We start from the raw sequence: 20,218 nt of genomic DNA on the forward strand, positions 1-20,218 counted from the left end.
CACGTTTTACGCTCCAACACTCCGCCTCCCCCTCTTCTTTGCTTTTAGCCGGCAATCTTTCCTCTACGCACATATAATGCATAATGGTAAAGCGTAAGGCTTAGGTACACTTGGGGACGATAAATCTGAGACGGCTAATTTTTTACACTAGACAGTCACGTTGGCGACACTGAGAAACCTGCAGCGCCACAGTCGGCCGAGCGCGAAACTAATTCAATGTCAATAAACGCAACATGATCCGTGACCGTCGAATCTAACCTTAGAATACGTGTAATTCTAACAACTCATTATCCCCGCGGTATTTTAAGGTTAGATTCTACGGTCAATCTACGTATACAATAATCCTTATAGGCGAGGATATAAATGAATTGTAACTTATGCGATTACGATTATAGACCGTAAGATTGTGATGTTTAAACGTTGAGGTGAAATTACTAACCAGTTAAAAATTAAAATACTATTTCTTCGTTCATTTTATTATTACAAAATGGTAACTCGCAACGAAGACTGTATTTTTTTTTTTTTTTTACAATTTATTATACACATTTGTAAATTATAATAACATTCGCAAACGGGTGACGAGAAGAAATAATTGTTCCTTTTTTTTTCATTTAAAACTGCAAGCGAGAGAGCTTGGATATAGAATGTTAACTTCAGATCGGTTTAAAATGATGTTAAAAATTTAGTAAATATGTATGTTGATTTTCAATTTCACTCTCAGCGTATTCAATTTTTATTCGGAAATTTGTTCTTCTCCAAGAATTCTCACTCGAACACTAATACTGACCTCAATTAACGATAATTAATTATTGAAGAAACAAAAAATTATGTCTCTGTGGACGTCTGAAAAATAAGTTTTCTCAACAAAAATCATCCTATTATATTATATACTAATTTCGGAGAGTTTAAATCGAAACAATCTACTATTCATTTTTTTTTTTCTTCTTCTTATGTAAAAAAAAAAAGAATTTCCAAATGAAAAGTCGACATTTTACTGATCTTTCAGCGAATAAGAGAAAGCAAATTTATGAGAGAAAAAATGGACGATGAAAAATATTTGAAGCGACTGTGACAATTTCTAATCCTATTTTCTTTCAATCCAAGCTCCCTCAGTCTTTCCATTATAAGCATATAATGTTTCCTAGCGGATAAATAAATAAGCGAAACGTGTAATTTTCGTCAAGTCGTCAGAAAAAAAATCTACTCAACGTAGTGAGTATATTGCATAAAGATGAATAATAATATAAATAACTGCAGAGCGGGGAACACGAAGCAGCCAGCCGCAAAATCGCGATCAACGTGTTACACAGAAATAAGAGAAGTAAAATTCTGTCGAATGCTGATGCAGCAGCAGCAGTAAGATTATGAGCAGCATAGGAAAACATGCCGTGCGGCGGAAAGATTGATTTTGAAGTGATGCCAAGCCGCCTTTTCTTAAATAACCGTTTAAGGGTATGCGGTACTCCTACCTTTACCGACCGAGCAAATTAACCTTTTTTTACCTGTATTAAATAAACAAATGAACGCAAAGGGTTCAGATTTTGACGGTGTATCGCTATTTTGTAACGAAATTGATGAAAGTTATTCATATGACGAAAAACGTTAAAAAAATGTCTGATTTCTGATCGTCAGGTGATCGTGAGAGCATCTTTTATTTACGAAATCATTTTAATTCCTAGTTTTCGTCTAGCGACCTCAATATTGCATGAAAATAGTCTCACGATTGCTCATTTTGCTCCTCATTATTTCCGGAATTGCGAAAAGTAACCCAGTAATGGACTTTTTGGCTCCTGAAAGGCGGGAAATGTGAGAATAGTAACACGCGTTGAAAAAACCACACATTTTTTTGACGAATTTCGTGATATTGGTAACTTTCCTAAATTCCGCTACGAAATAGCGATGCACCGTCGAAATTCGAAACCTTTTTCGTTCGTTTGTTCATTTAATATAAAAACAAAAAGGGTGAGTTTGCTCGATCGGTAAAGGTAGGACTGCCATACGACCTTAAAGCAACGCTCCGACGGATCTTCTATTCCATAGTATTATTACTTACTATATACTGTAATTTATATTAATATTGCTCATTGTTAAACTACATAGCTACACAGACGGCATTACGAATTCATGCCAATTGAAAACAAGTTTTTTTGTTCTTATTTTTTTGCATAAGTCAGTGGACTAGAGAAAACGAAGAAATCAACGGAGAGAATTGTAGGGGTAAAAGAAAAAAAAAAAAATAACGTGAGCAAAGAATAAATTACAGAATTTTTTACTGCAGATTCAGGACCTAATCGTTTGCAATAAAAAATGTCCTCTGTTTTAGCTTACGTAATTTTTTTTTTTTTTTTTAAATCCTTTTCAATCACACGCTCATGTACGTTGTATTAAATATTTCAAAGTTCGAAATTAGGTGAGTAAAGAAAATTGCGGAAGAAAAATCAGAGAAGCGAAACGTATGCATATAGTTTATGAAAAGTAAATAAATGCGTTATTGCTATTAATAAATATGAAACACTATAATAATAATAATAATAATAATAAAAATCGAAACTTACGATCGTGAGTTGGGTAGCGGTTGTTGTTATCGTACTCGTTGTTCGACAGCAGTTTGTACTCCATGATTGAGCTTGGATTTATGACGAAGACGTGCGAATGAGATTTAAATATTATTTCCAGAGTTCTTGTATTATAACGTTAAGTATTGTAGTTTTGTTTAATATTCATTAAACGGTGTATGCGACAGCACACAATGACGAATAACTTCACGAAACACACGCGATTTCACAAAACAGTTTTTTTTTTTTTATATTGTCTTTATATTCATTTTTTATTGATATTACAATTGCAAATTTTTTACACAAATTACAAACTGGTGAAACACAATTGTTTACGATTGCACACACACGTTATTATATACCTGTTTATATATATATATATTTCGTGGATTTGATAATTTATATGTTTGTTTGTTTGTTTTTCAATAATCCGCTAAAACGGCGATAAGTTATTGCGTAATCCTTGTCGAAAGAGAAAGTAAAAGATTATTACACCTGAACCACAAGCGTTTCGTATCATATTAATAACAATTTTAACACATCCGCCATTGTTTCTTACAAATATAGAATATCATCTGAATAGGAGGGCTGGTGTAGAAAAAAAAAAAAAAAAAAAACAAACGAGGCTTTCACAAAGTAAGTTCAATACACAAATACATCCAGTCTTGCGTTTCATTCGTACGCGTCTACATCGTCTATTATTTAAATAATAATATTCGGTCAAACAATAATTATAATCGGATAAAGGGTGTGCGTATAAAAAATTTCGAAAAATAACTGCGACGTATTAAATGAAGGAAGAAAATTTCCCGGTGTAATCATTTGTATTTATTCGATTTTACAGAGAGAAGTAGAGAGAAGGAAAAAGATTCGCGCTGTGTCCTTGGAAAATTATTAAATATTTCAAATTTTTATTTCCCCGCGATTTTCGTCGTTCAAATTTCTGTTACTTCTGATGGTTTTTTTTTTAATTTTTCGGAGTCACATGGCGTTTATGACGATAGTGTCGCAAACGCGTGTTTTTTTACCCGTTATCTTTAGCGCTATCTACGCATCTACAATCTATCGAGAGAGAGAGAGAGAGAGATTTTTCACGTGTGAAACGCGGCGTAATTATTATCATCAGATATACTTAGATGGCATACCTAGATATACGTCCTATTAACACGCTATGCGTATTATACGTGTGTGTAAAATATGTATCTACGCATCATTTATGCGTGCGCAAATGACTAATAAGTCCCAAACGCGATGATTCAATCATAAAAATATGAACAGAGAAAATGCGTCATTATTATATATAAATGTATATATATATATAGCGATTCGACAATCTTGACACACACCCCCCCCCCCCCCCCTCCATTCGGTATTACATAGATACGTCTTTGCATATTTATATATTACATTTACGATACGTTGAGGGTGTAATATAAAATTTACCATCGTATGATGTTTATTTTAATACACATGAATAAGTTAAATTGGAAGATTTCCTTCCGAAAATCTCACGTGTAAATTGTACATACCTATGTACATGTATAGGTGGTGAGGGATTTAGGAATGAGAAAAATCAACAACCAAAAATTGTCACATATTCTCGAGAATCGAGCGACTTGGCAATAATTACCGCACTTTGATCACTGCATATTATATTACAAATTCGACGTCAGGGATGAGGAAAAAAAAAAAATCGAAACGATGTAGAAATTGATTTGTTTCGCGGTTTGTTTCTTACAAATAATATCATTGTAATGTAACGAGGGGTCGATAAGAACGCCGTTTGCTTTATCCTAATTGCATCCCGTTATGGTTGCATTCGGAAAAAGGAAACAAAAGAATATGAGAAATAAATAAATAAATAAATAAATAAATAAATAAAAAAACTTGTGATGTTGTGCTCTCTTATACTCCGAGATGGGAGGGAACGGAAAAAAAATTACGAGATGATAAATTTGTTTATATATATATATATATAAGTGTGTAAAATTACTTAATGTACTAGTTTTAACTACACATCTCATTGTGCATAAATGTAGTTGTACATATAATATTATTGTTATTATTAATATTATACGCAATAGCAAAGTCTTACGTTGTTCGGTTTTGTGTATCGGCTTTGTATCGACACACTGAAAATTTGCGTACCCACAGCGTGTTGTTTAATAGACTAAACGGCGTGTGTTGTTACACATTTATAAGAAGCGTAATAGATAACGCGTGCAGTAATCACGTCGGCTTTGTATACATAAATGCGTGAACACAACGGTGAAATAAATTATGCGAATTACGCGAATAATTGTAGAGTAACGAAAGCGGCGGTGACCGAGAAAAGTATACAACACTGACATCGGCAGCTTCTTCTTCTTATTTTTCCACTTCCTATTTATTTTCTAATTCTGTCGTACGTGTTATTTATAATTACGTCAATGAATAATCGTCATCGCAAAGCTTATAATTAAAAATAAATAAGTAAAACAGTAATATTTCCACCACGTACGTACATACACGGCATTCGATGAAGAAAGAATTGTCAGAGCAATTTTTTAACATAAATAATAATAATACATCTGTGATTTTACCGCGTAATTCGGACATGGAGTATATATAATATAATATCTTCAAGTCGGTGATAAAAATTAATCAAAAAAGCAAGAAAAATTCTACTTTTTTTTTCAATATACTGACAGATATATATTATTTATATATATATAACGGTTCAAAATCCTGTCAATACGAAATTTGAAAACAATCGAAATTGCAGCAAGTTTTCATAGTCCAGTATCCAAAACACAGAAGAACAAGTTGAAAAAAAAAAAAAAAAAAAAAATAAAAAATAAAAAAAACGGTCAATTATTATACAACATAAGTATACGTCAGGTGAGAGGAAACCCGTGCGGTTAATTCAGACGTATTTGCTAACCTGTCCTCATCCTGCTCATTATCATATGTATAATAATATATGTACATTCCTAGGTTACAAGGATTACGATTTTTTTTCGTTTTTTTTTTTTTTTTTTTTTTTTTGCCTGCTGGAGTTGTTCTTGACGCGCAACAGCAGCAGCACGATATCGTGTTTAACAATAAATGGCAACGACCAGAGGGGGAGGGGGAAGAGGAAAAAAGAGGTCCTCTTTCTCATCGTCTCAACAAATTCCGCAAGTTTATTTGGTTTTATATGGGATTATATCGTTCTTTTTTCGCTATTCTTTCCCCCCGTTCAAGCTCATCGTACAGATGCCTGTTTTTTTTCGCATCGATTTTACACCACACGGTTTTATACCTCGTACCGTTGTATATAAATACAACGGGGGTTACGTATTTTGGTCGGTTAAAACAATCTGCAATATTGGACGGGACTAGAGTGGGAGAATAAAAAAAAAAAAAAAAAAAACAAGAAAAAGAGCCGAGAATAATAATAATCATCGACAAACGCACTGATTATCGGTGATGATGATGGAATCGGAGAATTGATTCCCGGGAAATTGTGACGATTCCTCGACGATATGTAGTAGGCGAGAAGAGATGCGGGTAACAACAAAATAAAAAAAAAAAAAAAATAACAAGCTTTTTATCAATCAACAATTTGAAGAGCTCAGATAATTAGGGAACGTCGATAATCGCAGGTTGTTCATTAATGAATATCGATAAACTTGCAATACCGATACCAAACAGTACGAAAGCAGGTTAAGGAAAGGGTTAATATTTAAAAAAAAAAATCAAGAGGGCAATTTGTTTTTTCCCCTGCCCCGGACGAAATCGCATCTATTCGATATCGCAAACGGGTATATCATGTATATACACGATTGTTGGGTAGGTATGCAAAGGTTGTCGTTTCGTGCTGCACTTGACACCGTAACTCGAGAGAGATCTCGATTAAGTAGTTGTTGAAACAACCACCTGGGTGGCTGCCTCCGTCTCCTTCGTTTTCTCACCCTCCCTCCCTCCCTCCCGCCCTCCCTCTCTCTCTTCCTCTCGTCGCTCTTAATTCGACCAGTTTCAAGCCACGCGGCTCCTCTCACGATAATTGCAAACGTATACGTACCTACATGCATGTATAACAGAAGTGATGAGATTAATGATCACTCGGATTAGAAATTCATCGTTTTTCATGCTACATTTTTACTCTCATCTCCTCTTCGGACCGCAAAAAGGATGAACGCGAGAACCGAGTAAAATGTTTTGAAAAATATTAGTAACTCGATAAAAATCAAAGATTAATTGGAAAAATGATTGAAAGGTTGAGTCGATTGATTGCCTAATAATTTCATCGAATTGAAAAATTTCTTACTGATTTTAATGAATAATTTTAATATTTCGTGCACAATGACGTTGTGATATGTATTGTATAGAGAATAATTAAAACTTCTCTTCGGTTTAATCCGATTGTTAAATAATTAATTCGCAGAAGAAATATAATAACGAACGAAGTCGGAGATGGTTATTTTTTTTTTATTTTTCAAATCAGATGGAACAAAATTATTCAGCATCAGCGATGTAACGAATGTAAACTTTCAAGTATACGCGATTGCGAATGCGAATATACATTTTCAAATCTGGCGCCATATCTCTGTGCCTAAGATTTGACAATTGATTGACCGACAGACACACCATGCAAGTTGTAGGAACGCATTAGCGCCGTTTGCATCTTATTCCGGAAGTTATCGATCTAATCCGAACCAAGCCGATTGTTTGTTTGATCATTTAACGACGAATTGATAACGGAAATAAATTAATTTTGAGGTTAGAGTTTGGTTCAAACGTCAAGACAAACTTTTATAATAAAATTTCATTATCAAACTGATATTTTTTTTTTTGTCTAATTTAGTATTATTCTCGCAATTTTCATAACAAAAATACGAAGTATCTGTAACATTCACATTCACAAAATATTGGAACGCGAATGTCAAGAAATGTGGGAAAATTCGTTACATCACTATTTGGTATGGGATCTTGAAAAAAAAAAAAAAAAAAACACGATCACGCATTCCAATTTCTTAAAATATAACGCATCGCTTATTACGAATCGTCAAGCATCGCCGAGTCGAGTTTCGAGACGAAGATTTACGTTACGTATACATGAGAATAGCAGGTAAGAAAAAAGAAAAGAGATAAGAGAGAAAGGAACTGGAAAGAGAGATGAAGAGAGAGAGAGAGAGATAGAGAGTGATGCGGATGCGACTAACTTTCGTCATCAGAGTCACGATTCGTCATTGTCTCGAAGAGAGAGAAAAATGGGGAAGAGTTATTATTCGGAATTGACTGCGTAGAAACCGTCAATTTCCACCGCGAGAGACGGTAAATTCAAGCGATGGGATTTTGAATAACTTGTGGTGTAACAGTTGATCAGACGGTGATAAGAGCCGAGTACTTTGGCGCATTCCTTTCTGGAGATAGCCATAAGGTAGAAAAAGAAGAAGTTACTAAATTTTCGATTCGACGATTTATACAGCAGACGTTCGTGTTTAAAAATTAGTTGTATGTACAAGAGACGCGCAAACACGGTTCTATATTTCAATTGGAATAATCAAGTTTGTTGTTTCGAGATCTTAACCTTAAAATGAGAAAATCCTAAGTCATAGGTATTTGTTGCGTAGAAGAGCGAAAACGGAATGCGGAATTCAAATACTCTGAAATGATAACTCGAAAGCGTTAAAAAGACACGATAGCTGTTTGAAAAAACGGGTGAGGGTCGAAACTTGGAAGGATTAATATCGCGAATGACCGATATAAAGAAATTTCAAACACGCGAAAATAAAAGTGTCACTGAGTAAATTGACTACTTCCGAAATTGAAACAATATTTCGAACCATTCATCTTTCGTTATTTTATTTTCTCACGTTGTTTGAAATTTCGACATATCGACCATTCGCAATATTTACCCTTCCAAGTTTTGAACCGCAAGCGAAAAAACAAACACACGTGAGTCATATTTGGTCATACAGTTTATACGTTATACATATACATTATTTATACATATGGTCTGAATTTAGCAGCGGCATATATTTGATCATAACTTTATTTATTTATCGTTTATCCGCTTCAAGAATATCAATCGACGCGCTTTAATCGTTATTATGATCACTCTTCGTGGTGAATGAAATCATCGAATTACGAATCCACGATTGCTGCTGGAAGTTTCGACATTGACGTATATATCTCTAAATATCTTAAATGCGAAAAAGGGCTTAACAGCCTCATAGTATAATAAGTAGAGTAAATTCGTGCAATTTCGTCATTCCTGCACCAAATGAAAACGCATCAGAGTGTTTTTATTCACTGTTCAGCCTCTTTTCGAGTTTCAAACACGCGAACTTCGATATCTGAAGATATACGTAAAACGTTGAAATTGACTAGGGCATCCTCTCAAAGCTTCGTTTAAACGGCGCGCTGTTTCACGCGAAGCATCAAGATTCGATAACGCGTGTCGCGCTTAATGACCTGCGACGAACTTCAAGCGTATCACTTCTCACGCCCGCCGCCCGCGACGCCGCGTTTCACGTTTCGTTAAGAAACACAAAAATTATATTAAGAATTTTGAAACAGGTATGATGAATATTCCGCGCCGCGGATACGAAATCAAACGTGAATCAACGAATCGCCAAAATCTTACCGATCCTGCGCTCAGCTATCTCGTTAATTTCTCTCTTCTCCTCTTAATCCCGCCACCCTCTGTTTTATCGACATAGAAAATTCACCGTCAACGACTGATTTCCGTCTGTCTTTTGTTTTCAACCGGCTGCACTGATTGAGAGATCGAATTCCCCAGTTTTCAACCAACAGCAAAAGCGAAATCGTAGAATAAACTAGAACGGTGCGCACTCAGTGTAGCCAGTTGAAGACGCTACTGCGTAATATGACCGAAAGAAAACAGAAGATACACTGAGAGAAAAACGGTCTAATACGGAAAAAAAAAAAATAGATAGAGCTGATAAACATTTTGATAGACCAACACATCTTGAATTGACTCAAATGTATATTCGTTCCACAGCCCGCGAAGGCGCAATTAGTTGATTCAACGACTTTTTTCTCTCAGTGTAGAGAAATTTGGGTAGCTGCGACGTTCAAGCACTTGAACAGATATCGTTCGATGCGAAGCGCAGAGAGACGCTAACTGCGTACATACTTCAGTTCGGTAAATTCCGAAATAAGGCAAATAAGGGTGCTAAATGGTACATACATGTGACTCGAAACATATACTCACTAGTTCCGAGTAAACGAACAAACAATGTAATAAACGATAGACCCGAAGTTGGCCTTTGCACTGGTCGAATGAAAAAAAACCCACGACATCCACCCAAACACTAAACACACTAAACCACACACACACCCACCCACATAAAGATATTGTAAAAACACACCGTCACTGATCGAGTTGAAACGTAAACAAACGAACAAACGCGAGAAAAAACCGACGAGGCAATGCCGATGCGCAGTGCCGATTTATAAAACCGCGTATAGAAAACGGAATCGAACCGAATCGAATGGAATCGTTCTCGCAACTAGTCTCACAATCAATCCAATCCAATCCAACGTAGGGTAACTAAAAAGCGCAGACTCGCGTAGTAGCCCGGATCGACGGATGAGGGAAAAAAAGCGAGGCGACGAAAAGAAGAAGAATAAGAAACGTAATAAGCCAGTACAGCGATGAATGGTCTGTGAAACTGGCGTGAATCACTACGACTCGGACGAACTAAAGAAGGAGGAAACTAACGAGCGCAGTGAATACAAACGTACAGCCTTACAAGCGTCGACCGATCACGCGTGGTTATCTCGTGGATCCTCGCGTAGTACTACCGCCGCAACGGACGCGGGTCCTTCGCCCCTCCCTCGACGTTTCTCGATCACCCTCTCGCTCGTCTCTCACTCTCTCTCTCTCTCTCACTGTTGTCACCCCTCCCCCCCTGCTGCCGCCGCAGCCGCCTCCAGCGTCGCCCCTCCCCCCCCCCACCCCGCGCCGCCTCGACGCGGTTCGTGCGTCGGCGCAACGACGCGACTCGACGATACGCACGATATGCTTTCGGCGGCCACTGACGTCGCACCGACGCGCATCCGCACGGAGGCTCGATCCTCTCCCCCCCCCCCCCCCCCGCCCTCCCCCCTCGCCACGCACGTCTTTCATACAGACGCGACTTTTGCGTCTCGCGACTATATAGACGACCAGGGATTTCGCTCCATCGTACCACCACTATACCTATACCGAGTGTCTGACTTGCGACGGGTAGTACTGCCGTGTACTACGTACTACTATATCGGCACTATATTTCTTTCGTAGTACGTACGTATCCCCCCCCCTCTCGACGACCGCATCGACGGGTCAAAGTACGAGTTTGCTCGTAGGATAAGTTAGGGCTGCGCCGTCGATCGGTCGATCGCGAATTTCGATTGATTCGATTTGTCACGTTCTGTGGGGTGTTTTGCTTTTTAACCTTATTTTTGGTGACTTTGAGTGACTTCGAAAATGATGAAAAAATTCACGAGTGTTCTTTGAGGTGTGTTGTTTGAGATTCGATAGTTTGTTCACTTAATTGTTTATTTGGAAGAAAACTGGGCGCCTTGTGGTTTACGAAATACAATAGGTGAAAAAACGTCAGGCGGGTAGGAAAGATTCCGTGTGACAGGGTAAAAGGTTAATAATTGCAACGTGTTATCAATTTGTTAAATAATTTGTCTTTTTTCGAGGGTCTGTTCTGGGATAATTTGAATCGAAGCAGTTGCACAGAGGGTGTTTAGACCCTCCGGATCACAGATTCTGTTGTAAATCTTAAGGGTGTTTCTGTCATTCAAAATATGAAGGTTCCAATGTGCTGTTTCATTACAGTACATCAGGTTGTGGAGAATTCGAAATTTATAGTCTTTTCTATGGCTCGGAAATGATAAATAATGTATCTGTTTGTACTTGAATATATGAGAACCTGCCATAGAAACTTCAAGACAAGACAATGAAAATTAACATTTCAGATAAAAATACAAAACAGACTTCGCTTAATATTATGATTTCAAAGTTAGTAGCGTTATTGTATAAACAAAGCGAGTTTGGAAAAATCGTCTTTAGTCAGCAGCTTTGGGATTGTCTGAAATTCAATTAACCGTGGATGAAAAACACACGAGATATTTTGAAAAATTCAATCCTTTTCAAAGTTGCATTCTATTTTCCAATTTTAGATCGACTTTGAAGTAGCCAGCTTCTCAAAATATGAAATCTTGTTACATCATGGTTTGCTGAATTTCAAATAATTTCAACAATTCAACAAGTTACGAAATAACGCTTTTTCACAACGTGCATCGTTACAATAACGCTACTAACTATTATGTAATCTATTCTCGATAAACTTGCAGAATAAAACAAAAATTGAAAAGTTCGGTCGAAACTTTCCAAAAACTTTACGCACAGCGCGTGATTCTTGACAGCTTACAAAACATTGAATTATTGCTTCGTATCGATTAGAATGTTTGATTACAGGCATCTTTTGAGTAACGATCTAATTGGTGTTTGATCAGTTTGCAAAGTACGTTAATCACGGATAACAGTATATAACTGCGCAACGAAGTTACCGTACACGTGTAACGTAGGCCTGTACAATCGTATAATCAGCGATTTTATCTAGCTACAAACAGGAAATTCATTTGATGTAATCTGCTTTGTTTTTCTTTTACTTCGTCGAACTATAATATGTAATAACTGGTATTACAGTTTCGAAGTGTTCGTTAATCATAGGATTTTGTCACGCGGTAAAAACTGTTCTTCGATCATGCATGTAAAACATCACAATCATTGTTATCAACTACAAGCATCCAAGCCATTTTTAGATGTATTCTTTTACAACAACGTAACAACAATCTCTGCCTATTACGGTTAATTTATAAACAATGAATCAAAAATTCTCAACTCACAGTTATGGGACAATCTACATAATCGCCTTTATCGAATGGTCTAGAATCTCCGTAAATAAAAAGAAGAAATATACACGGAAGTTGAAAAATAGGAACTAATATTACACGTATAAAACCGAGAATATCCAGTCAAATCGAAATACCGGTACAAATTAATTCCATAACACATCGATGATTTCTCTATCATCGCATTATATGCCTACATTATTAGGTGACGGTGATCAAAGGCTCGTACGATTTAACAACTACGCGGTGTTTGCGAATCGGCTGATACAGCGAGAGAGAAGGAAACAAGCGCACAGACGTGCGAAGTACGCAACAGAAACGCGTTACGTGTAAGATGAAGGAAATTTAGTTGAAGTACCTACGTAACCTCGAGCTACGTTGTTCTTACACCTACGTCACACGAAGCAGCGGCAACTTATTGTTTGGTAGAGAGGAACAGCGAGCATCTCTCCCGCCAACAAGCTATCTCAGCGTGGCGTAGGTCGCTTACGGCAACGTCGACGACGGAACTACGCGCGGGCGTGACGTCACGTGACGTCACCCAGCCGAGCGACGAGATATCCACCCCCACCTCCGCCACCGCCTCCTCACGCGCTACGGGAGCTTGTCGGATCGATTCCCCGCGCTTTTGCGTCGCGGCGACGAATTTGGAACTATGTATACGCTTACTTGCCGGTCTAACATGCCGCTGTAACCCGATCGCGAACGGGTATATATTATTATCAAATACGCAGTACGATCTTTACATTTGCCAAATAGTTTCAAAACCACGATTAACCTGCCGGTCGACATAATTTTAGACAAATACTGAGAAGGAAAAAAAATACAATAAAAAATTGTAGGAACTGGAGGAGGTGGGAAAATATTCAGACGTTGCTGCTAATTGTTGTAATATTTGAAAGAAAAAAAAAAAAATGGAAAAGAAAAGAAACGTTAAAACATGAACCACCCTACTGTTTGTAAATTTTTCCATGTAACACGCTTCTGTAACCCAATCGCTGTATTTGTATTTAACCGGCAATAATGGACAAATTTTTTCAATACCTGTAATTCGACGTAAGAAGTTATATCACTAGTGTTTTATCGTTTCGTCTTTCTATTCTCTTCTTGTCTCTCTTTGCGTTTGAAAAAAGAAACAATTTTTTTTATCACTTGTATTTTTACAACCTATATACTTCACTGCTGTCGCGTGACTAATGCAGGCAAATACATGCATACCTATAGGTATGGTATTTAATAGATAGGCGGGTAACGTGCCTTTACAACGTTTGCCACATAATGCCACGATAAACGGATGTAGATCGTAATCGTCGACAGGTTATTAGGTAAGTACGTGTTACACATTATTGTTCCAAGTGGACACGTAATTGAAATGTTTCAGGCACTGCACGGAACACCCATGTGAATGGGTATATGCTTGATTGGATTGAAACAATTTTTATATCGTTACTATACGTAGGTATGCGTGTAAGTTTTGCTTCGAAATTTCGAAATTTAAAGGAAAAGAAAAAAAAAACAAAAAAAAACCTGCACAAGTTGCACGAATTATTAGCCGTCGTCGAAGCTTTTCATCTGATTCGGGATCACCATACTCGTATGATAAATAAAAAACGGCATACTTGAATGAGCATTAAACAAATGTAACAAAATTTATCCGTTTTACTTGAAAATTTCACAACGTTTTTCTTAAAGTTGAAAATAAAAGAAGTAGACAAAATTTTTAAAAGAACGACAAGTAGTTGGTTGCACGATGAGAGGTGGTGGCTGAAAGGGGAATAGTTGATGAAAACCCTTCTTTAGAAATATACACACGTAACGCAGCAACAAAATTCGACAATGAATATCATAAACGATATCGTAATCTAGTTGTACAATGCACATATATTATAAACATTACATTGAGAAACCGGAAACCTTCGTTGATAGAGTCATCGTTTCACCGGAGAAGATATTCGTCTGGTAACGTCGCTGCAAGAATGCGTCGCAGGTAGAAAACGGCGGCAAAATCGTCGAGGCCAACAGGGCGAGGTTATAAGGCGAGACAAGGCCAGACGAGACAAGGTAAAGTAAAGTAAAGTAAGATGAGGCGAGGTAAGATGCAGGGCGTCTTTCAGTACAGGAGAAGTCGTCGTCCTCCCCTCTCCTTTCTTTCTCCCACGAAATGTTCCAACGGACACGCGGCTCACGCATCTTCGTCCCGCAGCGACGCAGCGACGGCTCAAGGAGAAAAGGAAAGATGGGAAAGATAAAAAGAAAGGGACCGAGGGTCGGCGGGGAGGGGGAAGGGTGGGAAGGGAAGGGAAGGGAAGGGCCGAAAGGTAGACTGCAGACGTAGATAGGATAGGTATGCGGGTAGGTAGGTAGGCAGGTAGGTAGGTAGGTAGGTAGGTAGGTAGGTAGGTGGATTCGTTCAATAAATGCAGAACAACGCGAGGGGTGGGGATGCGTCGAAGAGACGAGTAGAGGGGCAATGTTGGTTGACGAAGAGCAGGGGGGGGAGGGGGGGGGGGGGGAGGCTGCGGGCGTCGTTCGCCCCCTACGCCGTACCCGAAGCACAACGCGGCACGCAACACGCAACGCACACATGCGCGCACGCGGCATGTTGCGTTACGCGAGAATCGGAGTGTGCGGCTCGGTGGTAAGAATAGAACGCGTGAAAGGGGGCGAAGGGAATATAGCGTCGGGAGGGCGAGGGCGACGGGGGGGGGGGGGGGGGGGGGGAGGGAGGAGGGGAGGGGAGACGGATGAAGAAGGACGGACGAATAACAAACCCACGCCTGCGCCACGTGGGTACCGATTTTTACCGTCTGCGCACGACGCGCAACTGCATCGAGGAGGTCTGTGCCGGTGGCGCGCAACGGGAAACGGGGTGGGGGAGGTGGCAGGGCTCTGTGTACGATCGATAGACGTCCACGCCGAGACCTCCCGACAAGGATGCCATGATAACAAATAACAATGCAGCATGGGTCTCTTGCCGCCGCGCCGGTGAGAAGCCTCGACGCAGCCTTTTGCAGGGCGTTTCCAATTTCGGTTATATTATTACGCCAAGGTACGTACGTACGTACGTGGAGGATGTTCTTGGCTGGGTAGCGAAATTGAGAAGTATCGGAAAAGGGTGTACGTGACATTTTGATTGGCGATAAAATTAATTTTTTTCCTGCTCTCTTTCAATTTTTAGTTTCAGGTTTGAAAACTTTGGTTTTGCCATATGTACTTTCTTTCTAAAATGATGGAAAAAAAAAAAAAAAAACACATTTTTCGAAGAAAAGTAAACGGGATTTTTGAAATCTTCTCTTAGTGCATGTTTTTGTAATACAATTAAGTAGGAATTTTTTTTCTTCCCTAACGAGGAGAGTCTGTATCCGATAATTTTGCATCGCTTGTGAAAATTTGGTTGGAATTAAGTATTGGTATACATGCATATACGTTTACGTATGGAGGATTCCGTGATATCTCGATCAAGATTCTACTTCAATGTCTCAGATTGGTTTTACAATTTTTTGTGCAAAAGTACATGACGAAAAACGCTATCGCAATTTTTTTCCGATCATAAACGTACATTAGTGCAAAACTTGAACCCGGCCGTGGAAAGTCAGGGAAAATTTTCTTATTCTAATATAAAATTTGTATTAATTTTTATGATCTCAAAGTATAAAAATTCGCACGAGTTTAAATAAAATTTTCACGAGCTTGTATTATTTATTGACTTTAAACTATACAAAATTTAAACAAAATTTTTTTTTGCATCATTATACAATACATTCTGTATTTTATTTAGCGAAAATTAATTTTCCATTTCATTGCAAAATTCGCCAAACGCGCCTATAAGGTTATACAACTTTGATTCCTGTATAAATTCTACGTAAACAATTGAAAAAAAAAAAAAAACACCACCCCGTTTTCTAGTAAATCTTTTTTACCACTGCATTTGCTTCGATGATTATTTCAAAACTTGAATTTCTGTAAACGAATATCAATTCTGTATATATACGATTTGTATGCCTGCCAAGAAAATTCCGCAACAAACATCCCGTGGTAATACACCATATTTATTAGCTTCGTACTTATTGGTATCGAATTCGTTCAATTGGTCCACCATACTTAACAACATACAACACAGAGAGAGAATATTATTCCTACAGCAGTGTATACAATCATCTACCGATTATTTCAAATAACACTGTTTGAATCGAAGTGTAAAAAATAAAAAGAGACCGAACAAGAGAAAAACGATGAAAGAAAATAAAAAAAACAACAAAAAAAAAAAAAAAAAAAACGCAAAATATCGAGGGGGGAAAAAATTGGCGGTTGAAACGTGTACACCTGTAATTACGCGCCTGCTCGTGACACGATACCTTTTACATACACATACGGTGGGAGAGAAAGTGGGTACGAAACCGTGTAATTGTTACTTTTTTATTTTTTTTATTTATTTTTTTTTTTTTTTTCAAACGTTGCTCTTTTCCCCCCTTGTTCACATGGTGTTTTCTGTCCGTTTCAAACATCAACGCTTTGCACGTGCGATAAACACGCGTTATCGGTGAGTATATAGGTAGGTATGTATGTACGGTACAGGTACAGAGATCTGGGTCAAGTGTGACGCGTTTTTCTCCCAAAAGTTGCGCCATTCTCTCTCTCTCTCTCTCCCTCGCACCCTTTCTCTCCCGTAAGAGACCCTCGTCCCTCGCTCTCGTTATCACGCTCTGTCAGCTTGTGTTTTTATACATATATATATATATATATATATAACTTAATTGAAGAAATTAAGAAAGTAAATAAAGGATGCGATAATTACGGAAAGAATCGTATGCCTTCCGACCGCAATCAATATATGGCCACTAAACTTTTTCGCATATTTATGCCCATGTAACATTATATTGTGGATATAAAACAGAAGTGTAATATATCACATTAATGACCAGCAGGGCTGTAATGTTAAGCCTGACTACCATGAGAATGAATTACATGGGAATCGTTGATTTGGCGATAAGACGCCCCACCACACTTCTGCAGCTGTAAGAGTCGAGAGCTTTAATTACGTTTGCTGGAAGTTTAGTCTAGGGCTTAAGTACTTCCGTGCTTGAAAATTAGCGATTGTCGCTAAGCTAAAAATAATCGAACACGACTCGATTGAATTGGTAAGAATTAATCGATTAATCGATTATTTTGTATTTTTTTGAAACGGCGCGTATGAAACCAAAATTTCGTAAATTTTAGTACGTATTTTTAATTGCGGAAAAGGATTCTGATGATTTACAGTTTTATTGAAAATATTTTTCAATTTCAGGTGAAAATATTCATTAATCTTTCACTTGTTATATCAAATAAGTAATTGGTAAGTAATACATAGGTAATAATTGATACTCCAATCACATTAATTGATATTGTGTTGCATCGTTCTTGGGAGTAAAAAACAAAAACCGATTGTGTGTAAAAATAATCGATAATTGATAATCGATTATTTTTCGTCATTATTACTTTAAATACGTGTAAGACCTACATATGTATCCGTGGAGCACGAAGAAAAAATCATATTGAAGTTAGTGAGGTTATCTTAACGATTCATACTGAGCTAAGACCGTTATTTCGATATTTTGAAATTTTGTGAAATTCAATAAACGTTGATAAAACAAAACACACTCATATTTCGAAATCGTAGTTCCTTAGTAACAATATTTTCTCACGATAACGTTACTAATTTCAACCTTGTGAAAAAAGTGCACAGGCTCTCAATATCGAATGGCCGGCGATATTGTAGCAATATTTATATAGGGGATTCCATGCCAACTGAACCTGTATCTGAACCTCGATCTTTCTCAGTTAGCTCGCGATTTTTTGTGATTGTTTTCACTCTTGAAAGCACTCACTTTTTTTCTCCATTTATCTACAATATTTGAAAATCAACGTATTTACGGGCATAATTAACAAAGCTGGAAAACCCTGTGACAATTATCAAAATTTTTCAGCCTCGAGTTGAATTAGACCAAAGTTTCTTTCTTCTTTATTTGCGACCATTTTTTGAGAAAAAATAACCTCAAATCAGAAGGACAAGTCAGTCGACTCTGATTCAAAGATTCAAAGTTAAAAAATTTTGTTGTATGACACAAGATTTTTCAGAAATATTCCATATTTTTAAACAGTATCGATCAATATATCATCGTTTTTAAGAAATTGTTGGTAATTCAAGTCGCTTGGGAAAATTTCGAAAAAAAACCGAATACCATGGAGAGTCGGAAGAATTACATGAAAAATCGTGAGTCAAATCAGAGAGATCAGACCCAGTTTGAATTGGCGCGGAATGCCCTATACGTTTACAGATACGTAGCTGCATAGTCGGTATAGATCGTGGGATTGCAGCGACGTCAGTCTGCACCTTGCGCGACTATTCGAATGCTATTCGAGGCGGAACAAACTTCGCATATTATACATATATGGGGCATTCCATGTCAAATTAACAGCCTGTGTACCTCATCCTCTTCGATTCAAATGATTTTTTAGCATGATATTCTTACCGACCCAAAAATGTCCCGGAATTTTTTTAAAAATTTTTCAGTTTGGCGGACACCCGCCACCGGCAAACCGGCGAAAAACCGTTAAAATATTTCCGTTTCTCCATGTGTATCTTTTTCTATAGTTCTTTACAACTAACCTTCGAGTGGCCAGGCCTCGCCTCGCTAGCCGAGGGCTAAGGGTCTGACCGCGCCGGAAATCTCCCTACATCTGGCATTTATGGCGCGACGCGACCCTTGGCCTCGTCTCGGGGGCGAGCCTGGACTTTTTCTTCATCTCTCCCCAATCTTCGCCACGCTCTTGGCACATGCGTATCTGTCAACTCGTTTCGTTTATTTTCCCTGCCTTCCGCATTTTCTACTACGCCATCCGAACTGTGTAACCCGATTTTTCTGGCAATAAACAACTTGTAAACCATATTCTATGGCGTCGTACAGTAACTAACCTCTCGACAGCACCACATTCAGACACTGGAGAAATTTCGAAAAAAGACTTAAAACGCCATATTGTAAAATCTGGAGAAATTCACACAGATTCTATGATTTGAGAGCTGTGATTTTTAAGCACCACAAGATAACGGGATATGAATATTTGCTATTTTTTCCCCAAGTTTTTAGTTTATGCAATGTCGGAATTAGAGTTTTTTTTTTTTTATTATTTTTTTTTTATCCTCCTGTTCCCCGATGTAAATAGATCAATTAGTAATCACGAAAATAATGTGATTCTCAAATCTATTTGGATCAAGGCGTATTAGGAGAAAAATAAACAAAACAATTCCGATATGGAAAAAGTAATATAGAGATCTCATTATCGAGCGGTACTGAAAAATCACACTTCTAATTACAGAATGTGTGTGAATATTTTTGTATTTAAAAAAATGCCGTTTCCGGAATTGGCTTCGTGATTGTTTATAAATTTGAAAAAATTCCCGAGACCCTCTTTGATTGATAAGAATATCATACTAAAAAATTATTAACATCGAAAACGGTGAGGTACATAGGTTTCTAATTTGACGTTGAATGCCCCGTATATATGTATACACGCAATGTAAATTGTTATGCGAGTAATTATTAAGTTGTACACCTTTCAACCGTCGTGACTGTATACTATGTATACGTATGGAAATATACCTGTAAATGGTTGCCTCCTCTGAGGCGGTAGCAGCTCAACGCAGCGTCGAGAATTATAACAGGCATAAAAAGCGGAACGACGACGCTTCGTAACGTACAAGTTTTTACACGCTCCTGGAATTA

At 37.7% G+C, this 20,218-nt stretch overlaps 1 protein-coding gene across 6 annotated transcripts in view; it reads right to left on the minus strand.

Moving 5' to 3' along the window:
* The window catches only part of LOC124217434 (growth factor receptor-bound protein 14), a 299,568-nt gene that overhangs the window by 244,793 nt on the left and 34,557 nt on the right, over positions 1-20,218 (minus strand). Inside the window, exons 1-2 of one of the 6 annotated variants that reach the window (XM_046623002.2) lie at positions 9,760-10,321; positions 2,556-3,017 (exon numbers count right to left, since the gene is read on the minus strand). The exons of the other annotated variants lie outside the window; for them this stretch is intronic. Coding sequence (XP_046478958.1) covers positions 2,556-2,619 — 64 coding nt within the window. The 5' untranslated portion in view covers positions 2,620-3,017; positions 9,760-10,321. Of the gene's footprint in view, positions 1-2,555; positions 3,018-9,759; positions 10,322-20,218 lie in introns of those variants that run through there. 6 annotated transcript variants of the gene reach the window in all.

Source organism: Neodiprion pinetum, chromosome 4, assembly GCF_021155775.2.
Source record: "Neodiprion pinetum isolate iyNeoPine1 chromosome 4, iyNeoPine1.2, whole genome shotgun sequence".
Taxonomy (NCBI): Eukaryota; Metazoa; Arthropoda; class Insecta; order Hymenoptera; family Diprionidae; genus Neodiprion; species Neodiprion pinetum.